Raw genomic sequence first — 26226 nt, forward strand, 5'->3', positions numbered from 1 at the left:
GTGTTTGAGCCACAATCCTGGCTCTGTACTACTGGGGGAACTGAGGTGCCAGGGACTGGATTTGGGCCAGCTGTGTGCAAGGCAATCGAGGCACCGTATCTGAATAATCCCTGAGCATAGAAGCTCAAATGTACATTCTCCTGAACATACTTTTCAAATTAAATAACCAAGATAGAATTATTACAATGCTTGGTACGCTTTATTTCCCATAAATGTGATAAGCTAAAGGGGCACTTGTACCACTGGAAACTGCTCTCCCATTTTCACAGGATATTTGCCCATATAGGATCCATAGAGTCCTAGCCTGTTACCAAAGGTGGTATGCCATGGCTCCCCATGTCCTTTGTTCCCTTTTACTACTAATAATAAACCCAGCTTGTACAACAATAATGTGATTCTCATGACCTATTCCTGGGAGACTGACAAGTGTTAATAAAACATAAATTTAAAAACATAGCTAGGAGGGGCTGGAGAGATAGCACAGCGGATAGGGCGTTTGCCTTGCACGCGGCTGACCCGGGTTCAATTCCCAGCACCCCATATGGTCCCCTGAACACCACCAGGAGTAACTCCTGAGTTAGTGCAGAGCCAGGAGTAACCCCTGTGCATCGCCAGATATGACCCAAAAAAGAAAAAAAAATAGCTAGGAGGAATGCTAAAGAATTATATGATGTGCTTTATTCATATATACATACTACTTGCGTTCTCTATAGTATTAATCTTTCTTAAATTTCTGAAAGAAATATCAATAGTAAGAAAGGCCAGTTCTGGGCCAGAGAGATAGTACAGTAGGTAGGGTATTCGACTTGCACCCGGGTTCAATCCCCAGCATCCAATATGGTCCCGTGGGCACGACCAGGAGTAACCCCTAAGTATCACTTGGTGTGACCCCAAAACAAAAACAAACCCTCAAAAATGCATCACTAATTCTAGTCCCCAAAACAAAAACAATCCCCCCAAAAAATACAGTTCTTACTGACCTGACATTCCACCCATAGTAATGTACTAAGTATAAAACTTCTCCATCATCAATTTCAGTGCTTTTAATACTGGCTTCGTAGATTTTCTGCGTCTTCCCTCGTCCATACTTGACTTTCACTTTGGTTCCTGTTAGGCAAGGCTCCAAGTCTTCCTCATCTTCCTCCCCTTCAGAGTCGCATTTGCTTTCAGTTTCCTCCCTGCAGCAAGTTATAACATTGATAATGCTAACAACTTAGTGAAAAAAATCAACGTATGTTAAAGAATCCAACATGTAGAATAGTTAACCTATTAAGTAATAATTTAATAGCATGTCAGTGGAGGAGGAGAAGAAGGAGGAGAAGGAGAAGATCTTTATGGACTATATTTACAAAAGAATTTGTTTATTATGTAAAGGCGCACTGTACCAAAATTAAATCCATACTTCTTCAAAGGCCAAATAACAATTACAGTTGAGGATACCAAGTCACTTCTGATTAAGAATAATATGCTCTGAAAAAGTTTTGCAGAAATCATACCCGAGTGCCACCTTTTATGTAAAATATAGTTTGTTACTATGCACCTGAATTTCCTTTAATATAGATTGCTGCTACTTTTTGCTGAATTCAGAATGATCCTGAGATAGACTAGTTTAATGAAGGGCAAAATAGTGAGCAAGAGCTGTATGACCTTATTAGTAATCACTTATCACTTAAACATGTTTTAAATATACTGGTTTCCCCACCCTAATAAAACAGCAGATAACTAAAATTAGGTCACTTGTTAGAACTGTCAGCACCAGAAGAACAAAATTTTACACATCAAATTTATTTCTATTTTTTTATTCATTTATTTTGATCGGGCGCGTTCAGGGTGGTATGGCCGTAGACATAATAAGGTATAAATAAGATTCACATAGGAAGGCCCAACATAATATTATTTTGAACATTCTTGCAAATAAAATAGCACTATTAATACTGCATGGATTTAAAATAGATTTTCATCCAGAATCATTCCAGGGGCTGGAGAGAGTACAGCAGATAGGAGCTTGCTTTGAATGTGATCAACCTGGGTCCAATACCCTGGTACCCCCATATGCTCTCTTGAGCCCAGCCAGGAATAACCCTGAGCTAAGAGCAAGGAGTAAGCCCTAAGCACTGCCAGGTGTGACCCAAAAAAGAAAAAAACAAAAAATCATTCTGATGTCATAAGAATTTTAGAATCTTAGGGTGTATTAAGCTCTGTGTTCTATAATAAACATAGGTCATTCATTATTTGGGACTAATAAGGGGCGCAACACAGAGAAACTTTGACAACCCATTTGTAGTCGGAATGTTTTTTCTCCAAGAACACCTTCAAGTTACAGCCTGAGAAGGTAATTTGAAAACATTCTGAAGATAATATTTTTAAAAAGTATATTTATTTACGTATAAATAAGTAATTCTCCCATTTCCATAACACCTGCTAAAGAGAATTCAGACTGTTTTAAATTCCGTTTTTGTTTAATAAAATGGAATGCTGTTCTTCATATTCAAGTCTGAGTGTTTTCTCTAAATTATCTGTTTAACAGTTATAAAGTCTTTTAAAAACGCATTATATATGCACCATGTGGCATTCTCTCTCTCTCTCTCTGCTCTGTCTTTTGTTTTTTCTCTCTTTTTGGGCCACACCTGTTGGTCTTAGGGGTTACTCCCAGCATGGTGGTTTGGGTCACTCTGTAAGGTCATGCAATACTGGTCATTCATGCACCATGAGTGATGAATCTCAGGGGACCATGCAGTAAGAGGGACTGAGTCTGGGACTTCCTCCTACAAAGCAGGTGCTCCGGCCCTTTGAGCCATTCCCTTGACCAGTAAAAATTTTATACATATTATATATACATTGTGATGCTTGGTTTTAACCAAGTTTCAAATTAAACTATAATTAAACTTTACTTTTTAAGTGTTTCAATTTTTGTTTTATTGTCCAAATACTTAAAATACCATACTCACATTATTATACTCAAATCTGATTATTTTCTCCCACTTCTCTTATAACTGATCATGTCCCTAAATAATGTTATTTATTCACTAATTTACATGAAATTATATCTTGTGTACCTATTTTTATTCTGTTACTCTCCCTCTAATAGTTATTTTTCAAAATATTTTCTTAAGATTTTCAGATATGGGCCTAGAGTTAGATTCAGTAGGCCACTTCAACCAAAATGTGCTTAACAACTAACATTTCTAGAAAATTTAGTATATCAAAAAATTAACTATGGAGGAAAGCTTTTAAGTGTGTAATGCCAGTGTTGCTAAATTAAAATTTATTTTTAGTAATGTGCAAATATTAAAAAATCCATTTGACAACACAGAAACGGTCAATTACACACTCCTATGTTACTCTGATCTAGCCGATCCAGGTATTCTGGTTTATTCTTTAAGTTCATTCAGTCTACACATGTATAACTCTTATGGGAAAATACACAGTTTACATTCACCAGCGAACAGGATGGATATTAAGATGCTGAAATTTAATGGTGTGATGTGGGGTACAAATGTATTTTTCAAACTAGAATCAGGGGTGCATGCCACTTACTCTAATACAATAATTTTTCAAAGAAAAATATCTTAGATAAAGCTAGCACAAACATCTGCTAGTACTGTGCACCCATGTGTTTGTTAGCTTTCCCACATTGTACCTTTTTTAAAATGGGATTTTTGGTGTCGCTGTTTCCTCTTGTCCACTTCCTCCATTTTTCTCCAGCTCCCTTCCCTGCTGTCAACTGCAGGACCTTTCTTTTGACTGGGTGGCGCAGCCTTCTTTGAGGCCACTGTTTAGGGCACAAGTGCTATTAAAATGGTGCGACCAGAATTTTCTCCAATTCCGAAAGGCAATACACATCATCTTCACAATGTGTCTCACCTTCATTAGACAAGAGGAACGGAAGTCCCAATAAGAAAACATTCCCTCAAACCTGATTGACTAAGCAGGAACAGAGCACTGCTGTACCCCAGACAGGTGCTTCTTGAGAACAAATATAAGATAATATACCTCTCTTGGCTTTTCTCTTCCTCTTCCTCTGAGTCTTTGTCAGAATCCTCTTGCTTTTTAATTTTCTTCTCCTTTTGCTTTGGTGTGGTTTTTCTCCCCAGTAGTAGCTCATTTTCTTTTTTCTCCACTGTTTCATAGTCTTCATCTACCTCCTTATTTTCTGAATCATTATCTTTTAATTTATCTTCTGTTTTCTCTTCTTCAGTTTCCTTTTTAATAGAATTTGCATCTCGAGCAATTCTCCTTCGTCCCTAGAAGAGGCAACAAAAGCTTTAAAATCGCAATCACAGGCCAGAGAGAGAGTACAGCAGATAAGTTCTTGCCTTGCACACAGCAAATCCAGGTTCAATCCTCAGCACCAAATATAGTTTCCCAAGCCCTGCCAGACATAATTAATGGGCACGAAGAACCAGGAGTAAGTCCGGGATCGTACTAGCTGTGAGTCCCCTCAAAAAGTGAGAAAAATCAGGAAAATAAAATTACTACCACTCCTAGAAAAGGGAAGGAGAGTAGAAAAATACATCTCTTAATTTTCACAAAAATATGAATCTCTATGGGGGCTGGAGCAATAGCACAGTGGGTAGGGAATTTGCCTTGCACGTAGCCGACCTGGGTTTGATTTCCAGCATCCCATATGCTCCCCTGAGCACCACCAGGAGTGATTCCTGAGTGCAGGGTCAGGAGTAACCCCTGAATATCACTGGGTGTGACCCAAGGAAAAAAAATATATATATATGGTTTGACATATGAATCTGATAACCCATCAATTTCCATGTACTTTTCCTCTCAAAATTGAAAGACAGGGCTGGAGCAATAGCACAGTGGGTAGGGCTCTTGCCTTGCACACGGCCGACCCAGGTTCGATTCCCAGCATCCCATATGGTCCCCTGACACTGCCAGGAGTAACCCCTGAGCATCGCCAGGTATGACCCAAAAAGCAAAATAAATAAATAAATAAATAAAAAACTTGAAAGACAAGCCACGTAAATTAGTTATGTCTAGTACTACTGATCTTTGGATACATACCACAGTAAAGCTTTTTTTTTTGTATTTAAATGTCAAAATATTTTTCCTGTCACAATGAAGAATATAATCACTTGTATCTTCAAATCTAGACAATATCTGGCATATAAGCAGGTTATTATTTTTTTCATTGGGGTTGGAGGGCCTCAAAGTAATGCCTGGGGCTCTTTCTGGCAAGACTCCTGGACATAAGGGCCTAATGACTTAGTGCCAGTGTCTGACTTTGGTGGTGCTATTTTGACCAATTGGTGCTGGGGGCCACCCTGGCCATACTTAGTAGTGCTGGAGGGGAGTGCTAAGGATCAAATTCCAGCCTTATAAGTGATCTCAACCCAGAAGGTGCTTTTGAAATATTTATAGGTAAATAATGAGGGTCCAGAGAGACAGTACAGAGCGTAGGGCATTTGTCTTGCATATGGTCAACTGGTTAGATCCCTGCCACCCCATATGGTCCCCTGATTCCTGCCAGGAGAGATCCCTGAGTAAGCTCTGAACACCACTGGAGAAGCCAAGTATAAACACACAAAAAACCCAAAATAATAGAAGAAACTATCAAAATCTGTTTCTTCATACTGTGGTTGCAAAAGTATCATTTTCAGAAATCTAGCATATATATATATATATGAAGAATGCATTTTGTAAGCGTATTTATTACTGCATTTTCATAACAGTATCGGACAAAAACTTGAGGAATGTAAACTAATGGTGTATCTACAGTAGGCAGTACTCAGCAAATGTTTTGCATTAAATGAGGAAGGTCTTTATATATTGATGACAATATATTCACAATACATACACTAGGGGACATAATTTCCGTCTCTTGAGACACATCCAGTAGTGCTCTGGGGTAACTCCTGGCAGTGCTCAAGGGACAATAAGGGATGCCTGGTTCAAACCCAGGTCAGCACGTGCAAGGCAGATGCCCTACCTGCTGTTCTATCTCTCCACCCCATGTTACTTGATCTTAAAAAGAAAATTCTGTCACATAGATAAATCTTAAATATATATGCTCAGTAAATATATATGCTAGTCACTAAAGGGCAAATATTTCACTTAAATTAGTTACACAGTCAAGTTCATCATGACAAAAGCAGAAAAGAGGTTACCAGAGACTGAGAGAAAGGAATAGGTAGTTTTGGTTTTACAAGTTGAAAAAAGTTCTGAAGACAGATGGCTGTGATGGCTGTACAACAATATAAATAGTTAATGTCATTAAATGAGATTTTTGAAAACAGTTAAGATGGTAAATTTCATATGTGCTTCGTACACAATTTGAGTATTCTGAAAAAGTTCTGTATTTTCTATAAATACATGCCTCTGCAAGACTTTAATGTCAATACATTTACCATAAAAATTAAAATTTGTAATTAAAACAATTTGGATCTTTTATGAAATTGACTACAAGATTCCATTTACGAGATGTTAGAAAAAAACATGTAATTGGTTTTAAGCAGATAAAAGAAGTGACTTTAGGGTGTGGGGGTCGGAGGGATACTGAGATCATTGGTGATAGAGAATGGGCACTGGTGGAGGAATGGGTGACCGATAATTGTTTGACTGAAATGCAAACATGAATGGTTGTAAGTATGTAACAGTACCCCACGGTGATTCACTAATAAAAAATTTTTAAAAAATGAAGTGATAAGTTTGATTTCACTGAACATCACTAAGTATGATTCATTGAAAAATACAACATATTTACTACAGTAACTAACAGTTCTGTGATAAATTTCATTTATACTAAAACTTTGAAAATTATAGTAAGAGAACATATGACGATGATCAAAATATTGGATGACAACTCCTGCACAAAACTAAATATTAACAATGGAGAGGATGAGTTAAGACTAGAAGGTAAAAACAGTATGTCTGAAGGTAACTAGAAAGCAAAACAGCATAAGAAAAATCGCCATAGGTCTGGAGTTACAGAGAAATAAAGGGCACCATGTAATTGGGGCACAATTTAATATAAAGAGAAGATTAACTCATTCAATAATTACTTTAAGTCCTTACTATGTGCCAAACACTATCTGAGATGTATGGAATCTGTAAATGAACAAAATAAACACCCTATTAAACCAATAAACCAATCCCTACTTCCAGAATGTGATTCTGGCACGAAATAGGGTGAAACAATAAATAAGTTACAATTTAAAAAAAAAAAAAAACATTGGGGCGGGGAAGACAGTACAATGGGTAGAGCACCGGCCTTGCATGAAATCCCATACGGTCCCCTGAGCCCGTCAATAGTGATCCTTGACCACAGAGTCAGCAGTGAGTACCAAGCACAGCTAGGTGTGGCCCCAAAACCAAACAATAGTGAAAATACAAAGAAAAAAGCAATATTAAAGAGATTGTGAGTAGCAGACTACAATATTAAAGTCACAAGCAGAGGCTAGTGGAATGAAATATTAGCAAAAAACTTGAAATTAAAATTTGACAGAACCCAGATGCAAATGTTATAAAATCATAGAAAAACATAGAAAAACAACGGGAGGAAATTGGGAGAGGGCGGAATGGAATGAAAAATACAATATATGGGTTTCTTGGGCTTTGGGGTTTTTTTGTTTTGTTTTGGATTTTGGTTATTTTGGGGTCAAACCTGGCAGTGACAGGGTTTACTCCTAGCTCTGCACCCAGGGATCACTCAGCATACTCAGGGGACCGTATGTGGTGCCAGAAACCAAACCCAGATCATCCACATGCAAGGCAAGTGCCTTACCCAAGTACTATCATTCTGGCCCCCAATATATGATATATTTTTATAACAGTAGCTTACCTATTCCCAGGTTAAATGTAAGAAAAACATCAGCAATTTGGGGAACACAAAATTTTTGAGACAGCTCAATGAACTGGAGTGCAGACTTGTTATGCAGGAGGCCCTGGTTTGATCCCTGGCACAGCATATGGTCCCCAAAGCCCATAATAAGAAAAGTTTAAAAATACTTCTAAAAAGCAGATAAAAATAATATAAACTAATTACCCTTGGAGATTTTAATTCTATTTCTTCTCTTTCACTCTCACTGTTTGAATCAATATTTTCTTCAGGTTCACTCTTCACTTCTACTAAAGGCATTTCTTGATCCACTTTTACTGCCTCTTCCATTGATTCTTCTAAATCTTTTATTTCTTCTTTTACTTTTGGTTCATGGTGATGAATGGTTCTGAACTGAATATTTGCAGAACGGCAGTACTCCTCGAAACCATAGAGATACCTAAGAAAAAAATATTTCATTTTAAAATCTTGAGTTTTGCATTTAACTTAAATATTAAAAAAAAAGCAAAAGTGTATTAGAAAAGCACAAAAAACTTATACTCAAGAAGTGAAAGAGTAGGCAGACTCGTAGTGAAACAACTATCTAAAAACATTTTAAAAACAAAAGTCAAGGCATTATTTTTTGGTGTTACTAACATCTTGGTGTTATAACATACTTATCATGTTTTGTGGTGATAAGACTGGCCTTGTAAGTTGTATCTTGTAAGAAAGATACAGTTCTAGGGACTGGAGTACAGCAGGTAGAACGTTTGCCTTGCACGCGGCCAACCCGGGTTCGATTCCCAGCATCCCAAATGACCCCTCAAATCATCACCAGGAGAGATTCCTGAGTGAAGAGTCAGGAGTAAACATCGCTAGGTGTGACCCAAAAAAGCAAAAAAAACCCAGAAAGCTACAGTTCTATAATATGTATCATTATTTCAAACTTGGGCTGGAGTGATAGCACAGTAGTAGGCCGTTTGCCTTGCAAGCAGCCAGACCGGCCGAGCCGGGTTCAATACCTACGCACCTCTCGGAGAGCTCGGCAAGCTACCAAGAGTATCTCGCCCGCACGACAAAGCCTGGCAGGCTACCCGTGATGTATTCAATATGCCAAACACAGTAACAACAAGTCTCAAAATGGAGATGTTACTGGGCCCGCTCAAGCAAATCGAAGAACAAGGGGAGGACAGTGCTACAGTGCTACAGTGCATGGATGATTTCAAACTTAATTTCATTATCTGCATCCTTGATTCTTAAAAAGGAAATTAAGATGTGGAAAACCCCAATCCCCTAAGCCCCCAAGGACCACCAGGTGCTCTCCCCAAGCACTAAGCCAAGAGCAGCCATGAAGTGGAGCAAAATGTGGTAAAAAGAGAAAAAAAAATCATTAAATGAGAATTATTTTTTATGTATTCTGTGATGAATAAACTATACCACTTACTTTCTATAAGCAGTTTTTACATTGTAAGAAGCAGCTGAATTCAAAATAGGAATGCCAAGGTCCATATAAATTTGCTTCCATACAGCACCACTATCAATCTGGAAAATTAAGTTTTTATTTGTTAATAGTAGAAAGGAAAATATTATATTAATATGTCCATAAGAAAATGCATTTATTAGTCAAAGTGCATATTGCAATATAACATTAAATGACACTTAACTTTTCATTACATCATTACTTACATTGTCACATCCACCTTGATGATAAACCAGTCTAAAAAGTTTGAAGAGATTAAGATCTTTATAGCCCAAAACCGGTGGTTTGTTGATTGGAGTACCTTTATAATATCACAGAGTAGAGATAGAATGTTATCCAAATGAAAAATAGTGAACTGGTAAACAAAACTATTGACTTTTTTTTTTAGTTTTGCTTTTTTGAGCCACACCTGGCGATTCTCAGGAGTTACTTTTAACTCTGCACTCAGGAGTTACTCCTGGCTTGCTCAGGGGATCATATGGGATGCTGGGGATCAAACCCAGGTCAGCGGCATAGAGGCAAACACCTTCCCTGCTGTACTATCTCTCCAGCCCCCAAAGCTATTAACTTTAAATTTCAAATTTATTAATTAAAGTCATATGTACAAAGAACCTTATATCACACAAGACCAGGACAAAGAAACATAGTACAGTAGTTAAAGTACAGTGGCTAATGCCTTGTATGCAACCAACACAGTTCAATCCCTAACATCACAGACCACCCCCCACAGCATCAGTGCCAGGTGGGAGGTGCACCTTCGGCTTCCTAAGCACTGTTTGCAACACCCCAAAACCATGGAAGACCACGCAAAATACTATCTATATGGCTTTGATGTTTGTTAAATTTACTTCCACAGCTAATAAAATCACAGCCACTAAATAGGGAAAAATTAAATCTTAGAAATACAATTTACAGTATGCAATTATTTAGTAGGTTCAGGAAACATAAGCAAGAAAAAAAACAGAAAAGACTTTGCCTCCATTTTCACTGCTTTAACAAAATGTTACACCTGTTAGCAAGAATTTGAAGGCTAGAGCCTCCAGCGATAGTACAGCGGGTAGGGCATTTGCCTTGCATGTGGCTGACCCAGGTTTGATTCCCAGCATCCCATATGGTCCCTCGAGCACCACCAGAAGTCATTCCTGAGTGCATGAGCCAGGAGTAAGCCCTGTGTATCACCGGGTGTGACCCAAAAAAGCAAAAAAAAAAAAAAAAAAAAAAAAAAGAATTTGAAGGCTAATTTATGAAAGTCATAAAATATTTAGGAAAAAATTATCTCACCTTTTTCTAAACTAATGTAATGTAAAGAAGTATGATGAGGGGCTGGAGTGATAGTACAGCGGGTAGGACATTTGCCTTGCACGCAGTCGACCCGGGCTCAATCCCCTGAATCCCATATGGTCCCCCAAGCACAGCCAGGAGTAATTCCTGTGTGCAGAGCCAGGAGTAATCCCTGGCATCACCGGGTATGATCCAAAAAGAAATGAAAAAGAAGTACAAAGATTTATAGAGTTTCTATTTGTTCTGACTGCCAGGGATAACTCCTGAGTATAGAGACAGGAATAACCCCTGTGCATTGCCAGGTGTAACTCAAAAAGAAAAAAAAAATTGACCTGCTATTATTTACTGAAATCCAAGATCAGACTAGTTTACTTGCCACAAATAACAGCATTAGTAATCAATGGGTATGAGGATTAACATAAAAATATTCCTTAGAGCAGAGCCACAAGTAACCCTTGAACACTGCCATGTGTGACCCTAACCCCCACACCAAAATAAAAAAATTTTCACTTTCTATATCAAATATATGCTTTTTACTTCATAAGTCTCAAGGGAGACTACATTTAATGATACCAAAACTACTTTTTGGTATGTATTAACACAAAACAGACATTATAATAACTTAAGTTTTATTCTAAATGATAATCAGATGTAATCAATTCTCTTATGCTTTACTTGAAATCTAAATCTATATACCTGTAATTACAACAAAAATAAGTCGTAAATCTAGAATATAAAACTAAAAGAAACAACTATTTTTAAATAATGAGCATAAAAATACCTCTGTCTTCCATAAACTTATAAAGCTGTTGGAGGAAGTTGTCCCTCTCTTCAGGATCAAGTTCTTCCTCAGGCTGTAAAGGTAAAATAGAAATACAAATGTATTGAAACTATAATAAAATAGGCACTTTTTAAAAAAAGAGAGGGGGCAAATGCTCTCACCAATTGCAATAGCAAAGTTTCCTACATTTAGGTAAATCACAGATATCAGCATACCAAAGGATAATAGACAGTCCTCACTGTGAGTAAAATCACATGCGTGATCATGGTTTCTTCCCTACCAGGTAAGTATTCACATTTTTCGCTTTCTTTTCCTAGTGTAAGTGGATAGTGTGTGTGTGTGTGTGTGTGTGTGTGTGTGTGTGTGTGTGTGTGATACCAACTTTAAAAACTCAGGGCCTTGCACATTTGAGGCATGTGTTTTATCACTGAGCCACATCCCAGTTAGATTATGGGTTGTAATAAAATACTTTCTTTTTTGTTGAGGTACTTGCCTTGGAATGTGGCCAACCCTTGTTCAATCCCTTAGCACTTCCAGAAGCCTCTGATCACTGCTAGGCATTTATTTTCATTTGCTAAAATCCAAAACAAAAACTGTCTTTCTTTGATAGACAATTATAAATTAGTATTTGGAAAAAGTTTAGTAATTCTATGGAGAAACAAAATAATGATAGATTTCTTCCACAAATTATTCTAATTTAGAATATTGTTTTTTAGAAAATCAGATTTTGGGCCTTTAAAGCAAAGGCAACTTTGAGTAATATTTACTGTTTACAATCCAAAGGATAATAGAACCCTTTAAAGATCTTAATCTCTAATAATATATTCAGAATTAATAAAAAAATTATCAACATATATATATTTAAAAGTGTGAGGTTACCAAGATAAAGGAATTTATGATTTTTTTTATGGAATAAACTTATTTTGTGAGACTTTCACAATATTATATACCCTTGGCACAGGAAGACCCTGTTAATAGTTTCATAAATAATATTTAGGTTGATTTTTATAAAGCTTTCAGACATTAAGTTTGAGAATAGTAACTTATCAGACTTTGCATACATGATAATAAGGTAAAAGGTAAAGGCCCTCCCGTTGATCGTCGATTTGCTCGAGCGGGCCCAGTAACATCTCCATTGGAGACTTTGTTGTTACTGTGTCTGGCATATCGAATACTCTCGGTAGCTTGCCGGGCTTTCCGAGAGGGGCGGAGGAATCGAACTCGGGTCGACCATGTTGGCCGCTTATAAGGCGAACGCCCTACCCGTTGTGCTATCGCATACATGATAATAAAAATGATAAAATGGAAAAAAGAACATGACTTTCTTAATAATCCTCAAAATAGAACTCAAATGTAATTTTCTAGTTAACATTTATACCTATGCTATATGATTTTTGAGTATTTTTGGTATATTGGGAATTATTTATAACAATTTAGTACTTTTAGTTTTACCAAATATATAAAGAAACAATTCAAAGTTCAAGTAAGCCTCAAAATTTAGCAATACGCAAAGCTAATAATTACTACAGGGGTCATTAAATGTTCAAATAAGAGATGACAATTTGGGGGGGCGTGACTGTTTTGGGGGTTTTTTTGCTACTTTTTTTGCTTTTTTGTTCACACTGGGCGATGCTCAGGGGTTACTCCTAGCTCTGTACTCTGGAATTATTCCTGGCAATGCTTGAAGGGTCATATGGAATGCTCAGGATCAAACCCAGGTTGGCCGAATGCAAGGCAAACGCCCTACCCCACTGTACTATTGCTCCAACCCCAAGATATGTCAGTTTTTAGGGGTTAGAGATATAGCACAGGGCTTAAGCCATCTGCCTTGTTAACAGTCTTCCCTGGTCCTGCATTTGGTCCCCCCAAGTAATACTAGATGTGATCTGGAACACAGTCAGATGTGGCCCCAAAACAAATAAAAACAATAAAAGTTATGTGCCCCACTCCCCCATGTGAATTTAGATACCTCTTTTTCGGTGTTATTAAAATAAATACCTTTTCAAAAAGGTGATGCTGTAACTCAAGCATCATTTCATGTATTAAAAAGGACTTGGTTTGAGAAGAAACAGAAACTGATGTGATAGTAGATTATACTATCAATTCCCATAATCAAAATATTCTCTCCTCAAATTAATAACTCGTTCCTAATATTTATAATCTTATATGATTCAACACTACTGTATCTAGGGTTGGAGCAACAGTTCAGCCGCTGAGGTGCTTGCCTTGCACACAGCCAATCTGGGCTTGATCCCCAGGATCACATATATGGTCCCTTGAGCTGCGCTGCAAGTCATTCATGAGTACAAAGTCAGAAGCAACCTCTAAGCACCTTTGGGTACTGATAAAAAAAGAAACAAAACAAAGACTACTGTATCTAGTATATTCTAAAAGCACCATTTTTAAAGGTTGGGAGTTGGGTCTCAACTGGCTGCTAAGGGACTAATCCTAGCTCTGTGCTCAGGGGACCATATGTGGTGCCAGAGGTTCAAACCAGGGTCAGGGGGTTGCAAGGCAAATGTCTTAACCCTTACACTATCCCTCCGAACCTAAAATCAATTATTTTTGAAGAAAAAAATTTAGCGGCAAAATTTTATTTTAAAATAAAAGTTTCTTCCTAAAGCAAGTAATTAGGGACTGAAGAGAGCTCAGTTAGTTCCTCGCATTACATGGTTCTCAGAGCACTGACCCAAAAGTTAGTCCTTAAAAATTGTTGAGTATGACCCCAAAATCGAACCAAGAAAACAAAATGTTTGTACCAAACGTTTGATAAATTGGTCTTTTTGGGGGGAGTGGAAGTGTAGATTTGGCTACATCTGGCAGTGCTCAGGGAACCATATGCAGTGCCAGAGATTGACCCACAGTCAACTGCACACCAAGCAAATACCTAAAGCCCTGTACCATCTAACCAGCCTTGATAAATAGTAATTAAAAATATAGTCTTACAGAAAAAATTAGTGGTTTAAGTGCATTTGATTTAAATGTCAGCGGATTTCCAAGAATGCTGTTTCATGAGAAACTCTGGTCATCATACAATTATTTCAATACAATGATATAAGCACTACAGCCACTTCTATGTGATAAAGCTAATTTATTTCAAGAGGAAAGAGGAATCACATTTATATATTTTTTTTTTGCTTAAAAAATATACTCAGGGGGCACCTGTCATGCAAATGCCAACCTAGTTCAATACCTGGCACCACAGACGGCATCCTGAGCAGAGTTCAGAGTGATCCCTAAGAGCACAGAGACAGGATAAGCTCTCAGGTAGGCTGGATGTGGCACCCCACCAAAAAAGAAAAAATATATATACATGTATCTCAGATGCAGAACAGACAATTAGCTGGAAGAGGGCCAACATGAACACACAAAGAACAGGCTACTACTACAAAGTCTGGGCAAAAGAGACTAAATTGCTTGGACCAGGATGGCAAAGAACAAAGTATACAAATGTGAGAGTTATCAAATAGGTAGATTTAGAATCTCAAGCAAGAGGGAAGTAGAAAACTGACTTCCATACATCTGGCTTGGGTAACTGGGTGAATGGCGCTTCTACACAAATGAATCAGGAGCATCCAGAAAAAGGCTAGGCTTAGGAAAGAAGGACACAGTCTTGTACAAAAATCAGGATGAGTATTTACAAAATGAAAACACTATTAACTTAAAATACACAGGTCTTGAGCTAAGAGCTATCTTTGACGCATATATAGATTTGAAGTCAAGACATCATTTAGTTAAGTAAACCAGAAATAATTACAGTATAAATATCAAGTGATTTTATTGCTTATTTTGGGAGGGTTTGGAGTTACACAAATAATGCTCAGGGCTTACTCCTGGCTTTGTGCTTAGGTGCACCAGGGACTATACAGGATGCTGGAAATTGATCTCAGGTCAGTCACATGCAAGTCTTACATGCTGTACTGCCTCATCAGATCCCTGTCAAGTGATTTTAGAAAGAAGGTAAATCACAGGTGTTGAAGGCTATCAAGAAGTCAAGTAAGATAAAGACAAACTGTTGGATTTAGCACAAAAGTTTTTGAAGGTCACTGGTAACCTTACGATAGTTGCTTAAACTGTGATAAGAGCACAAAACATACTACAGGAAATTAAGAGTGAATAGAAAATGGGGCCTGAGAGATTGGACAATGCCGCACACATCAATCCCCAGCATCCCATATAGTTCCTCCAAGCACACCAGGAGTAAACCCTGAGCACCATCGAATGCGGCTAACCAAATAAAGACTGACTAGGAAGTCAAGAAACAACAACGCTTACAACTCAAGGCAGTCAGGCTCTTAAGTTTGAGAAAAGAGGAGTATTTAGAAGGGTTGTCAGAAGATTTGTAGAACCTGGACATATTGCCATAAGGGTGAGAGAGAAGCTAGTCAATTTTTAAAACCTAATGAAAAGGAGTCAATTAAAGATGCTGTAGAGAAAAGAGTTCAGGGTTTTTTCAAGATTTGGTCTAGACACCATCAAGTCTTAAGTTTTGTAATCAAACTCCTTATATAACCCAAAACCAAAACCTCAGAATTCTTTCATCTGTAAAGTGTTTCTTTCTTGTAAAGGTACCTCTATTCATATGTACAAACATGCAATAAATATTCATCTGATAAGGTGACCCTGATTTGATTATAGAGTTTTATGCACATACTGTGAAGAAGGTTTTGCTAAAACCTGTTAGGACATTTGACCTGCTTAGTTAATAGGTTAAAATTAAGACTCTACCAAATAAATTACGTTTGAATGCACATGAAAATCTATGATTCATTAAAGGTTTTCTTTTTAAGGTATGCTTAGAAACACTTGAAGACAACTGGAGTTATTATATCTAAAATACTCACAATATATAAATTTTATCAACCTGATAAACAGTTTTCTTGAGTTTTAAGCATTTACCACAGGTTTAAAATAAAAGTGATCTTTGGAGACCACTCATAAATGCCTTTGCCACTGATCCACAAAAAAGCACAAATATGCACAGATAATACTTGATATTAGTATAAAAATATTTACTAATATTTCCACGAGTAAAAAAACTCAAGCACATTATAACTTCTATTGCAGTAGAATTAACATTACTTAATAAATAGTACAGTGAACCCAGAAAAGCCTAGAAATGGGTGTCAATATTTCCAAACTAAAAAAGTTAAGACTACTCAATTCTCACCTATTTTATCCTTAGAGAAATCTCCTATACTCATCCAAACACACTGTAAGTTAGAGATGTAAATGATTATTTGAAATCATTTATATTTATATGAACTTCTATAAGTTCTGCAGAGCTTGGCAAGCTACCTGTGGCGTACTCGATATGCCAAAAACAGTAACAATGATAGTCCTCATTCCCCAGACCCTGGAAGAGCCCCCAATATGCCATCAGGCTACACTGGCACGTGACAGGGATGAATGGAGATGTTACTGGTGCCCGCTCGAGCAAATCGATGAACAACGGGGTGATAGTGATATGAACTTTTATATTTCAAATCTCATAAAGACAGCAAATATTTTTCTAATATAAAACTTTTTTGACAAGACTCACAAAAATAGCCTCCAAAGTAATATCAACAAAAATATTCTCTAAGGGCTTTTGAAAATCTAATTACCAATGTCAGAGTTAAATCTTCAAAACCAGTATCAATACAAAATGTATTTCTTATAGTCTAAGCCTGCACTATAAATGCTTAATAACTGAAAATAGTAGTAAGTGAAAAAGGTGCTCCTCCAGGATAAACTCATGACATTCCTACTCTCTTTACCAAGTTTATGATCAAAGAATTAAAAGGAGAAACAATGTTCACTGCCCACTAATACTACATAATTATTTAACACTTGTACGATTCCACTACATACAATGTGCTTGCCATAGTACAAGCTAAAAGCACTATCATGGTGTTTTATATAATGTTTTAAAAGATCTCTTTGATTACTGTAAATCAAGACTCACTTCATGAAAAGCACAGCACCATTATTACAATTTGGGAATATTATCTATAATGTAATACAGCAGTTTAGCCTGCCTTATGCAGTGTAGGTCTATAATGACTAAGCCAGGTAGGCCCCGGCTTTACAAATTTTGACTTATTTTTATACCATACCCAATTTTTTCCTTTTTAATTTTTAAATAAAGTGCATTTTAGTTTACACATATATTATTATTTTTAAAATAACTATTCCAGAAAAGTTAGAATGATTCAGCAAGTAAATCTTAAATCCAAGAGCAAGAAATGCAGCAGATTTTCTCTGAGCAAACAAAATCTCACCCAATAAAATCTACCTGTATGGCCAAAGAAAAAGAAATAGTCATTTCTATTAAGTAATCCACTGAAGTATATGATTGGGAATTGATCATCTGAAACAGAATTTACAATAATTATCATATAATTCACTGGTTATCTTGTATGATTTTGCTTTTATTTTTCAATACATAAAAAGTATCCTGATTCACTTTTTAAATGTTCATAATTTTAATGCATTTTAAGAATATACTATCCTTACAAAGATTTCCCATTTTTAAAAATACTTATTACCAACTAACAATAGGTAACACAGCTTGCCTCTGCTCTTCACTCTAATGTGTACTCACATCTTTAATAAAACATTATGATTTTTTTATAAAATTAGCAGCTGTAATAAGAGCACTAATTATTATTTTCTATTTTACAGCCATCATTTGAAATCTTACCAAAAAGATCTTTCACCCTCTTTGTTTAAGATTTCAGAGTTTTTTTTCCTGGGGGGTGGGGAACAAGGAAAATGCATTCTAATAGGGACATCAATTAAAAGTATTAGCAAAATTAAAGGACACCTTTTTATAATATTTGGCAATATCAGACCCTAAAAAATGATAATCTGAAGGAAAAATAAAATGCAAAATTAGACTGTCACAGTTCACACCCTAAAAATGTGGCCTATTTACCCTGAAAACATATAATCTCTAAATAATTATAGATAAAATACATAAATCACATTTAATATTTAGTCTTTAAGTCTGACTTTTGCCACAATATCCCACTGTCATTTCACTTCAAAATCTATCTTATATTTCAGAAAAAAAAAAGCCTTCATCCTCTGATATTCTAAAAATAGACTCCTACGGTCTCTTTTACAAGAAACAATTAGGCTTGGTTACAAGTCCAGCCATACCAGCCACATTATCAATATCTAAAATTCTTATTTAACCTCATTTTGGTAAACAAAATGACAACTAAATATACCAAAAAGATAATTCTTACCTATATGCTGCATTTTCTTTCAAATACAAAATGGTTAGACTCCCCTTCTACTTAATCAGTACAGTGTCTGAGCATTTTTCAGTCTGACTTGCAAATATTTGCTTTCCCTCTTAGTGCACAGCATCCGCAGGGTTATACAGCACTACTTACATTCTCTTCCACATAAAAATCAGACATTACATGAAAGGAAAAGAAAGACAGCCCATTTCAAAGCATCTGGCAAACCTCCATTGGCAACCTGCCAAGCCTCTGCTAAACCTTCCTGTCTTTCCGAGCATGCTCACTTAAGACCAACACCATGTTACTATGGCAACTCTGTAGGCAGCCTGTAAGTATGAACCGCCATTCTGATTTCAGAGTGCAAAAAATCAAATACTGCAGGGGAAGTAAGAAGAGGAAAATACTGCATACCCTTTATTACATGCAATATACTCATTTTAATTTCATAAGTTTTTATCTTTATCTGTAAAACAGGAACAAGTATTCCACATTTTCCAAGCAAAAATTTTCCATGCTCAGCTAGGTTTTCCTTTTTAGTAAATTCTCTTTGTCTTGCTATTAAAACCTTTACCTCATAACAACCAAAAATATATTGAAAAATTTAATCTATTTCACAGAACACTGAATTGACAGCAGTATTCATGTAAGCAATTATGTGGTACTCCATGGACGACTTCCTATAGTTATATATTAATGATACGGTAATATTCTAAAGAAAATTGTTTTTATAATTTAGTAAACTGAACTGAAATATTCCTTGGGTTTGAACAGAATTTTTTTAATCCACATTATCATTAAGATACTGTGCAAGGTCTGAAAGAGGTGAAGTTTTGATGACAGACCAGTAGATCTGTTACTCAAATCTCTGTACACCTTACTGAGTTTAAGAAAAGTGCTTAATCTTTCTGAACTACACTTTTCTCACCTGTAAATTAAAATATGGGTTGTTTCATTCAGTAGCAATTTAAACTTATAAACACATCTTTAAAATTACATACATAAATGTCACATTTTGTTCTTTCTTCCTCAGAGGACACTAGAAGAACTCAAGTTTCCACTTGTTGATTATTTGATCTAAAAGTACTTTCTTGCAATCTTTTTTATGAAAAGCAAGGAGAAAAGGCGATCTTTGCAACCCCTTGCCCACTAAAAATTAGTTTTGATTTACCCACTAACCTAGAAACTAAGGAAAATGTATTATCTCCCAAATCAAGCTGTGATAGAAAAGATAGAAACAAATGGCATTACAATACGGTGGTATTTTTTTTTTCACTTGAAAGTATTTTTATATGTTACAAGCATGAAGTTATGCTTACCACATCTTCTTCTTCCTTTTTGGTCTCCTTTTCCTTCTCTTCTTCATTTTCCCCTGCTGGACTATCTTCATCATCACTACTGGATGACTCAAGGATTTCATTTATATCCATTTTCCAGCTATCAGGAACAACTCTACTTTTTATGAAGACGCTTGCTTTCTGCAGCCCTGAAAGAAAAAAGAAAGTCCTTCAGAAGTTATGGTAATAGTTCACAGTCAAGCATACTACTCACTATCAAAGAACCTGGATTCAGAATCAACTGCCAATGTCTGCAATGATGCAATAGGAATTGAACCTATTTTATAATTAAAAGGTCATACTGTTTTTACTCTAGGAAATACTGTTAGAAATTTTAAATGTAAAACTTACTGAAAATTTCCAAATATTTTACTCAGATGTAAAAAAAAAAAAAAAGACATGAGTGGCCGGAGTGATAATACAGCAGGTAGAGCACCTGCCTTGCACGTGGCCGACCAGGGTTCGATCCCTGGCATCCCATATGGTCCCCTGAGCCCCGCCAGGAGTGATTCCTGAGTGCAGAGCCAGAAGTAACCCCTGAGTATTGCCGGATGTGGCCCAAAAACAAAACAAAAAAAAAAAGACCTCAAATAGGAGTAAATATGGGGCCCAATTGATAGTTCAGCGGTAGGGCACTTGCCTTGCATGCAGCCAACCTGGGTTTGATCCCCAGTATGCCAAATAGTCCCCACAAGTCTGAGCTCTGAATCAGAAATAAGACCTGAGCACTGCCATGGGTGGCCCCAAAAACAAACAAAAGAAACAACAACCACAAAACAAAACAAAACAAAAAAAAAACCCTACCACACACACAGACAAAAAAGAATTTTGTTCTATACTAAGTTCTTCCCTGACTGGGGAGTTTCTTTCTCTTCTACTTTCCAATAAACCTTTCTATATCCAACACTAAAAAAAAAACCAAGTAAATAGACACTATAAATTGTTATAATGGCACAGAGAAATAGTCAGTCTTGCTTTTCAGTCACCATTTACAATTCAGAGTCACATCATCAAATTATTAATTGATTCTTCTTTGATTATTTTACCTGGCTTAGCGGAGAGTTCAGAATCAGGTAGACTGAGAATGTCTACTTCCTTGATGTCTTTTCTTGCTATAGAATAACTATGAAGAAGAGGAAGGGAACCATTATTAAATAAAATTCAATGCTTAAATAGTTTATGTTAGCACAGAAACATGTAATCCTCTAAATGAAAATTATTTTGTCTACAAAATGTTTTTAAATGATCCATTATCCTAATTAATTAAGGACAGAAGATAATACAGGCAGGCAACTCTACTAATTTCATTCTAACGATTCACTACTCAGAGTATACTACTTTCAGAGTTTCATATAAGTATACTTCAGTGCATGAAGTATGAGGTAGCTTATATCAGCACCATGTTTCTCTTATAAAAGAACAGAACTATATTTTGATCTTTAACTTTGTAAATGTGTTAGAAGATAACTAAAATATATTTTTCATTATAAGATACAGTGTAACATTACATTATTTACTAATAACAATATTCATTTATGTATTTAAAAGTTTCTTTCCAGGGCTAAGGTTGAACCCAGTGGCCTCACACAGGTGAGGCATGCACTCTACTAATGAGCCACATCTCCAATCAATACAATGCATTTTTAACTTGTATTTAGATCCTATGCTTTATAATGCTTAATGATTTCAGGCATACAGTGTTCCACTCCAAACCCACCATCAGCATCCCTCCACCTATTTCTCAAGATCACCTTCCAGCTTCCCACCCTTCTCTATATCTTTTTCTGGAAACAAAATCTGAGGTTAAAGAAAATTTAAAACTCTGATTATCAATTTTTAAAAAGTCAACATAATTACTATCATACTACAAATCATACAAAAAAGTAAATTTCATAGCTCACGATATTATATGCATGTATACATGTATGTATATATATATATATATATATATATAACACACACATATACGGTAAAAATATAGAAATATAGAACTTATAGGCCAGGGGGTATATAGCTCAAAGACAGAGCAATTAACTTACACATGCAAAAAAGTAAATATACACTCTAAACTGTTAAAATGGCACAAAGAAATATTCAGTCTTGCTTTTTAGTCACATCATCAAATTATTAATTTGGGTTAATAATTTTGCCCAGGGTTAGATCCTGGGCAAAACACACACACAAAAAGACCTTTTCTAATTAAGAATAAATCAATACCATGCTTCATTAAACTTTTAAAATTCTATGCTCACATCATTTTGAGCTTTTTTAAGTTTTATCTGTTTAAAATAACTTGTATTACAAAAAGGTTAACATATCAGATAACTTAATTCATGAAATAATTAGATTTTTCAAAATAGTCTTGGAAAGGGAGGAGTCTTATCATTGTGATTCCATATTTTTTCACCCATGTAACACTATTACGGGATTCATTACTCACAATTTAGAATCAATAAATGATCGAACTAAACACTGGTCTTTTTTCACTGTGATATCATCATTACAGCTGGGAGATATTACCTAAAATATAAAAGAAGAAATGATTTACTCCTATTTCCTTACTCAAATAAGTATCTTTTAGAAGAATAATTCTGAATCCTCTAACTTCTCAGAATTATACAAGAAATAGCTTTTGGTCAATAGGTTTCATTACTAATAAATTACTTCAGAGAGCCACTCTATATTTTTTATTTAGTATATTGGTTTTTCAGATATTTAATTTTTCCAGCCATTAGACTGTAAAATAAGCAACAAGATATAAATTACAACGTGAACATACTTTAAAAATATTAGGTCTTACTCTGTGCTGAATATTTATCATGTTACTCAAAATATAAAATGACATGATGAAAATTTGGCATATTTTAATATTTTAAAATGTTCAATTAGGGATGGGGTAGAATTTTGGCTCAGAGGCAGAGCAGTTGCCTTGCATGTGTCAGGGCCTGGATTCAACTCTCTGCACTTCATGGTCCCCAGAGCACTGCTGTGAACAACTTCTGAGCACTAAGCCAGAAGTGGACCCCAAGCATAGTTGGGTATATATCTCCTGTAATCTCTCAAAAACAGTACTTGAATCAAGATTTATTGAAATCAGGCTATTTGTATGAAATAAAAACACATCTACATCATCTTCCTTACCACAGAATGTACAATTACCAGTAATCAAAACAGAGGAATTCTTAAATAATCTTCTTTAGATTTCTAGAAATAACAGATGTCTGAATATATATGTTTTAAAAAAACTATTTTTATAGAGCTTATCTTTTTAATTAATTTTGATCTTTAACTTTGTAAATGTGTTAGAAGATAACTAAAATATATTTTTCATTGTAAGATACAGTGTAACATTACCCTAGTGATAGCCCTACCCCACTGTGCTATCGCTTCAGCTCCCAGAACTTATTCTATTTTTAAAAAATTAAAGTCTACTGTGTTCTTTACACTAACTATATAGAAAGAGGAGTAATAGTAATCCCACCCCAAATACAACCCAGTCTAGGCCCTCTGACTGGTCTATATTGTGAATGGGGAACATGGACTTGAGGAGTGTTGGAAATTAATCAGTTTCTGTTTCCTCCAGGCAAAGCCTGGGTGTGGGTGGATTCAGTCCATGGCTTTGCTTTTTCTTCCCCCATTTTGACCAGAGTGACTAAAAAATTTAAAAAATAAAATAAAGTCTACAAATAAGATACTGAATTGTACCTGCACTTTATCCCCACTAACACTGGTCCCTTCCACTAAACACACATATACACAATGGAAATGTTAGGTATCTGCACTGACCAACACAGGAGCAGTGAACACATGAACTACAACTAGCAAACTAAGGAAATTAATTTCATTCTCATTTTTCGATTTTAAGTTGTTCTGAAACTTAAAACTACTATACAAAGCTCCTGACTGGTGAAGGGGCCTCTGCAACTGTGCCCTACAGTGGGGTTGTGACCTTTGACACCTACAGACTGGCACCTGTCTGGCAGAGACCCATCCACAGCACCAAAGCTCTAACCCAGGAGATTGTCGGTCTTTCTACAACTGTGGACTGGCACCAGTTCCTGGACTGTGGTCATAGAAAGCTACCCTGAAGCCCAGGGTCACTCCCTAGAGACAACTGACTTAGAAGTGGTAGGCCTGAAGATTGGGTGGCAGATCTGGTGAAGATGCTGTTCAGCCCAGTGGTGCCAACAGCCACTACATCCCTGTGGTACTCAGGAGCCACCAGGGCTACACTCAACAGTGCTGGGGGTAAAGGGACAGCAGCACCAGGGATCAAGTTTATAGCCTTGAATGTTTACTCTACCCCTTTAACAATCTTCTCAGACACTACTTCAACTTTCTGTTTTGGGGCCACATGCAGCAGTACTTAGGGCTTACTCCTGGATGTGCACTCATAAATCACTCCTGGCTGGCTTGGAGGACCATTTGAGATCCCAGGGACTGAACCTGGGTCTGCCTACGTGCAAGGCAAGTGTACTACCTACTATAGTTACTCTGGCCCCACCTACTATTTTTTTAAAAAAACAAGTATTACACCCTCTCAAGGGGGGAGCCTCGGGACCACTCTTAAAGGTGCAGGGAGAACAATTAGTGCCGGGATTGGGAAGGAACAGGTGAAAGAATTCAAGATCTCAGACATGCCAAGTATATGCCTACCATTTGAGCTATCTCCCTGGCCCCAATTTAAAATTCTTGGTAAACATGTTAGCTGTCTTAACAACAAAGGGAACACCATATGTTCATTTGGTGCTGGTACCTATTAGACTAATACTCAATTATATCAGCCCTCAAAGAGGTAACAGTGTATAGAGGAGTAAACACAAAAAAGAAACAAAACAAACAAAAAAGGGAAAATATGCACAGAAATGCCAGTAACCATAAAACATAAAAACACCTAGGAGTAGGATTTTATCCAGTGGTTTCTAAACTTATCTGACCTGCTGCTCCCTTTTCAGGAGAAAATAATTCAGCAACCCCATGGAAATCTACCTTAAGTGAATAAACAGAAACTGCACCCCAACCTCACCCAAGACTATTCCCAACCCAATGCCCCACAGGATGTTGTTACCACCCACTTTGGGAAATACTGATTCAACCCAACACCGGGACAAAAATAGTATTTCAGCAAATGCATCAGATTAGTAGGCACAGCTCAAGGATTAAATACCTCACCTGTGAACTATTCTAAAGATCTCCAAATTGATTCTTGCCATACCCAGTCTTTCCAACAACCCATCCAACATACCACCGCCTCATTAACAGTGCTAAATGCGTAACTCAAATGTCACTCTTTTGCAAAATTCTGTGCAAAATTATGTTAAGAATCCTTAGATGGACTCTATCTTTTGAGGGGAAGGAAAAATGAGTGAGAGGTGTTAGTCTACACCTGGCAGCGCTCAAGGAACTATGCAGTGCCGGAGACTAAACCAGATCAATGGCAAGCAAGGCAAGAACTTAACCTCAGGGGGCTGGAGCAATAGCAGAGCTGGTAGGGCGTTTGCCTTGCAAGCGGCCGACCCGGGTTTGATTCCCAGCATCCCATATGGTATCCTGAGCACCGCCAGGGGTGATTCCTGAGTGTAGAACCAGGAGTAACCCCTGTGCATCGCCGGGTGTGACCCAAAAAGCAAAAAAAAAAAAAAAAAAAAGAAGAAGAACTTAACCCCAACAGTCCCTTTAGTTCAAGATGAACTTTTTTTTGACCACCCCCAGCAGTATTCAAGGCTGACACCTGGCTCTGAACTTGGAGATCAATCCTGGAGGGTTCAGGGGACTAACATGGGATGCCAGGGATTGAACCTGGGTTAGCTGCATGCAAGGCAAACACCCTACTTGCTGTACTATCATTCCAGCACCTAAGCTGAACTTTTAAAGCCCCTTTTGCCCTAGATCCAAATTATCTTCCAGGTCTTACTTCCTAGTACTCTTCAAATCTAAAACTTAGCCAAAATGAAAAATGATACTAAAGTCAATTCCAGGACAAGCACTTTGCTTCTCTACTTTTAATAATCTCATTTCCTCTAAGAAAGTTCTGTTGCAACTCTGCAACTCTACTTAATAACTTTGTTTTATTCAAGGTTCAGTTAAAAAGCACAAGTTTTATCAAAGGTTCTCTGGATTTTTTTCAAGACAAGAGTCTTCTCTCAGGACAAGAGTCATATTTTTGACTATTCATGGTTTCATTTATTTATATTATGCACTACTTGGATTATTCTCTATGCTAAACTATAAAATATCAAATTAAGATGTTGTCTTACTCATATTTTATTTTCTATGTCACTGACAAATCTGTCGAGTAATGAAGGAATTTGTTAAAAACAAATCTCTTGGCAAATTACGACCTA

The 26226-nt window shown here is 36.6% G+C and overlaps 1 protein-coding gene and 1 non-coding gene across 4 annotated transcripts in view; one reads left to right on the plus strand and one right to left on the minus strand.

Moving 5' to 3' along the window:
* ARID4A (AT-rich interaction domain 4A) overlaps window positions 1-26226 on the minus strand; it is a 69400-nt gene that overhangs the window by 19142 nt on the left and 24032 nt on the right. For all 3 annotated transcript variants that reach the window (XM_056133329.1, XM_056133327.1, XM_056133328.1), the window contains exons 9-17: window positions 22323-22402; window positions 20929-21005; window positions 19865-20031; window positions 11314-11386; window positions 9458-9552; window positions 9216-9313; window positions 8000-8231; window positions 3994-4244; window positions 981-1178 (exon numbers count right to left, since the gene is read on the minus strand). In XM_056133329.1, the coding sequence (XP_055989304.1) occupies window positions 981-1178; window positions 3994-4244; window positions 8000-8231; window positions 9216-9313; window positions 9458-9552; window positions 11314-11386; window positions 19865-20031; window positions 20929-21005; window positions 22323-22402 (1271 nt within the window). The remainder of the gene's footprint in view (window positions 1-980; window positions 1179-3993; window positions 4245-7999; window positions 8232-9215; window positions 9314-9457; window positions 9553-11313; window positions 11387-19864; window positions 20032-20928; window positions 21006-22322; window positions 22403-26226) is intronic.
* Window positions 23290-23422, plus strand: LOC130042233 (small nucleolar RNA SNORA51). The gene has a single exon (XR_008795180.1). It is a non-coding gene; the product is annotated as a small nucleolar RNA SNORA51 (small nucleolar RNA).

This window comes from Sorex fumeus, unplaced genomic scaffold, assembly GCF_029834395.1.
Source record: "Sorex fumeus unplaced genomic scaffold, SorFum_2.1 ptg000098l, whole genome shotgun sequence".
NCBI lineage: Eukaryota > Metazoa > Chordata > Mammalia > Eulipotyphla > Soricidae > Sorex > Sorex fumeus.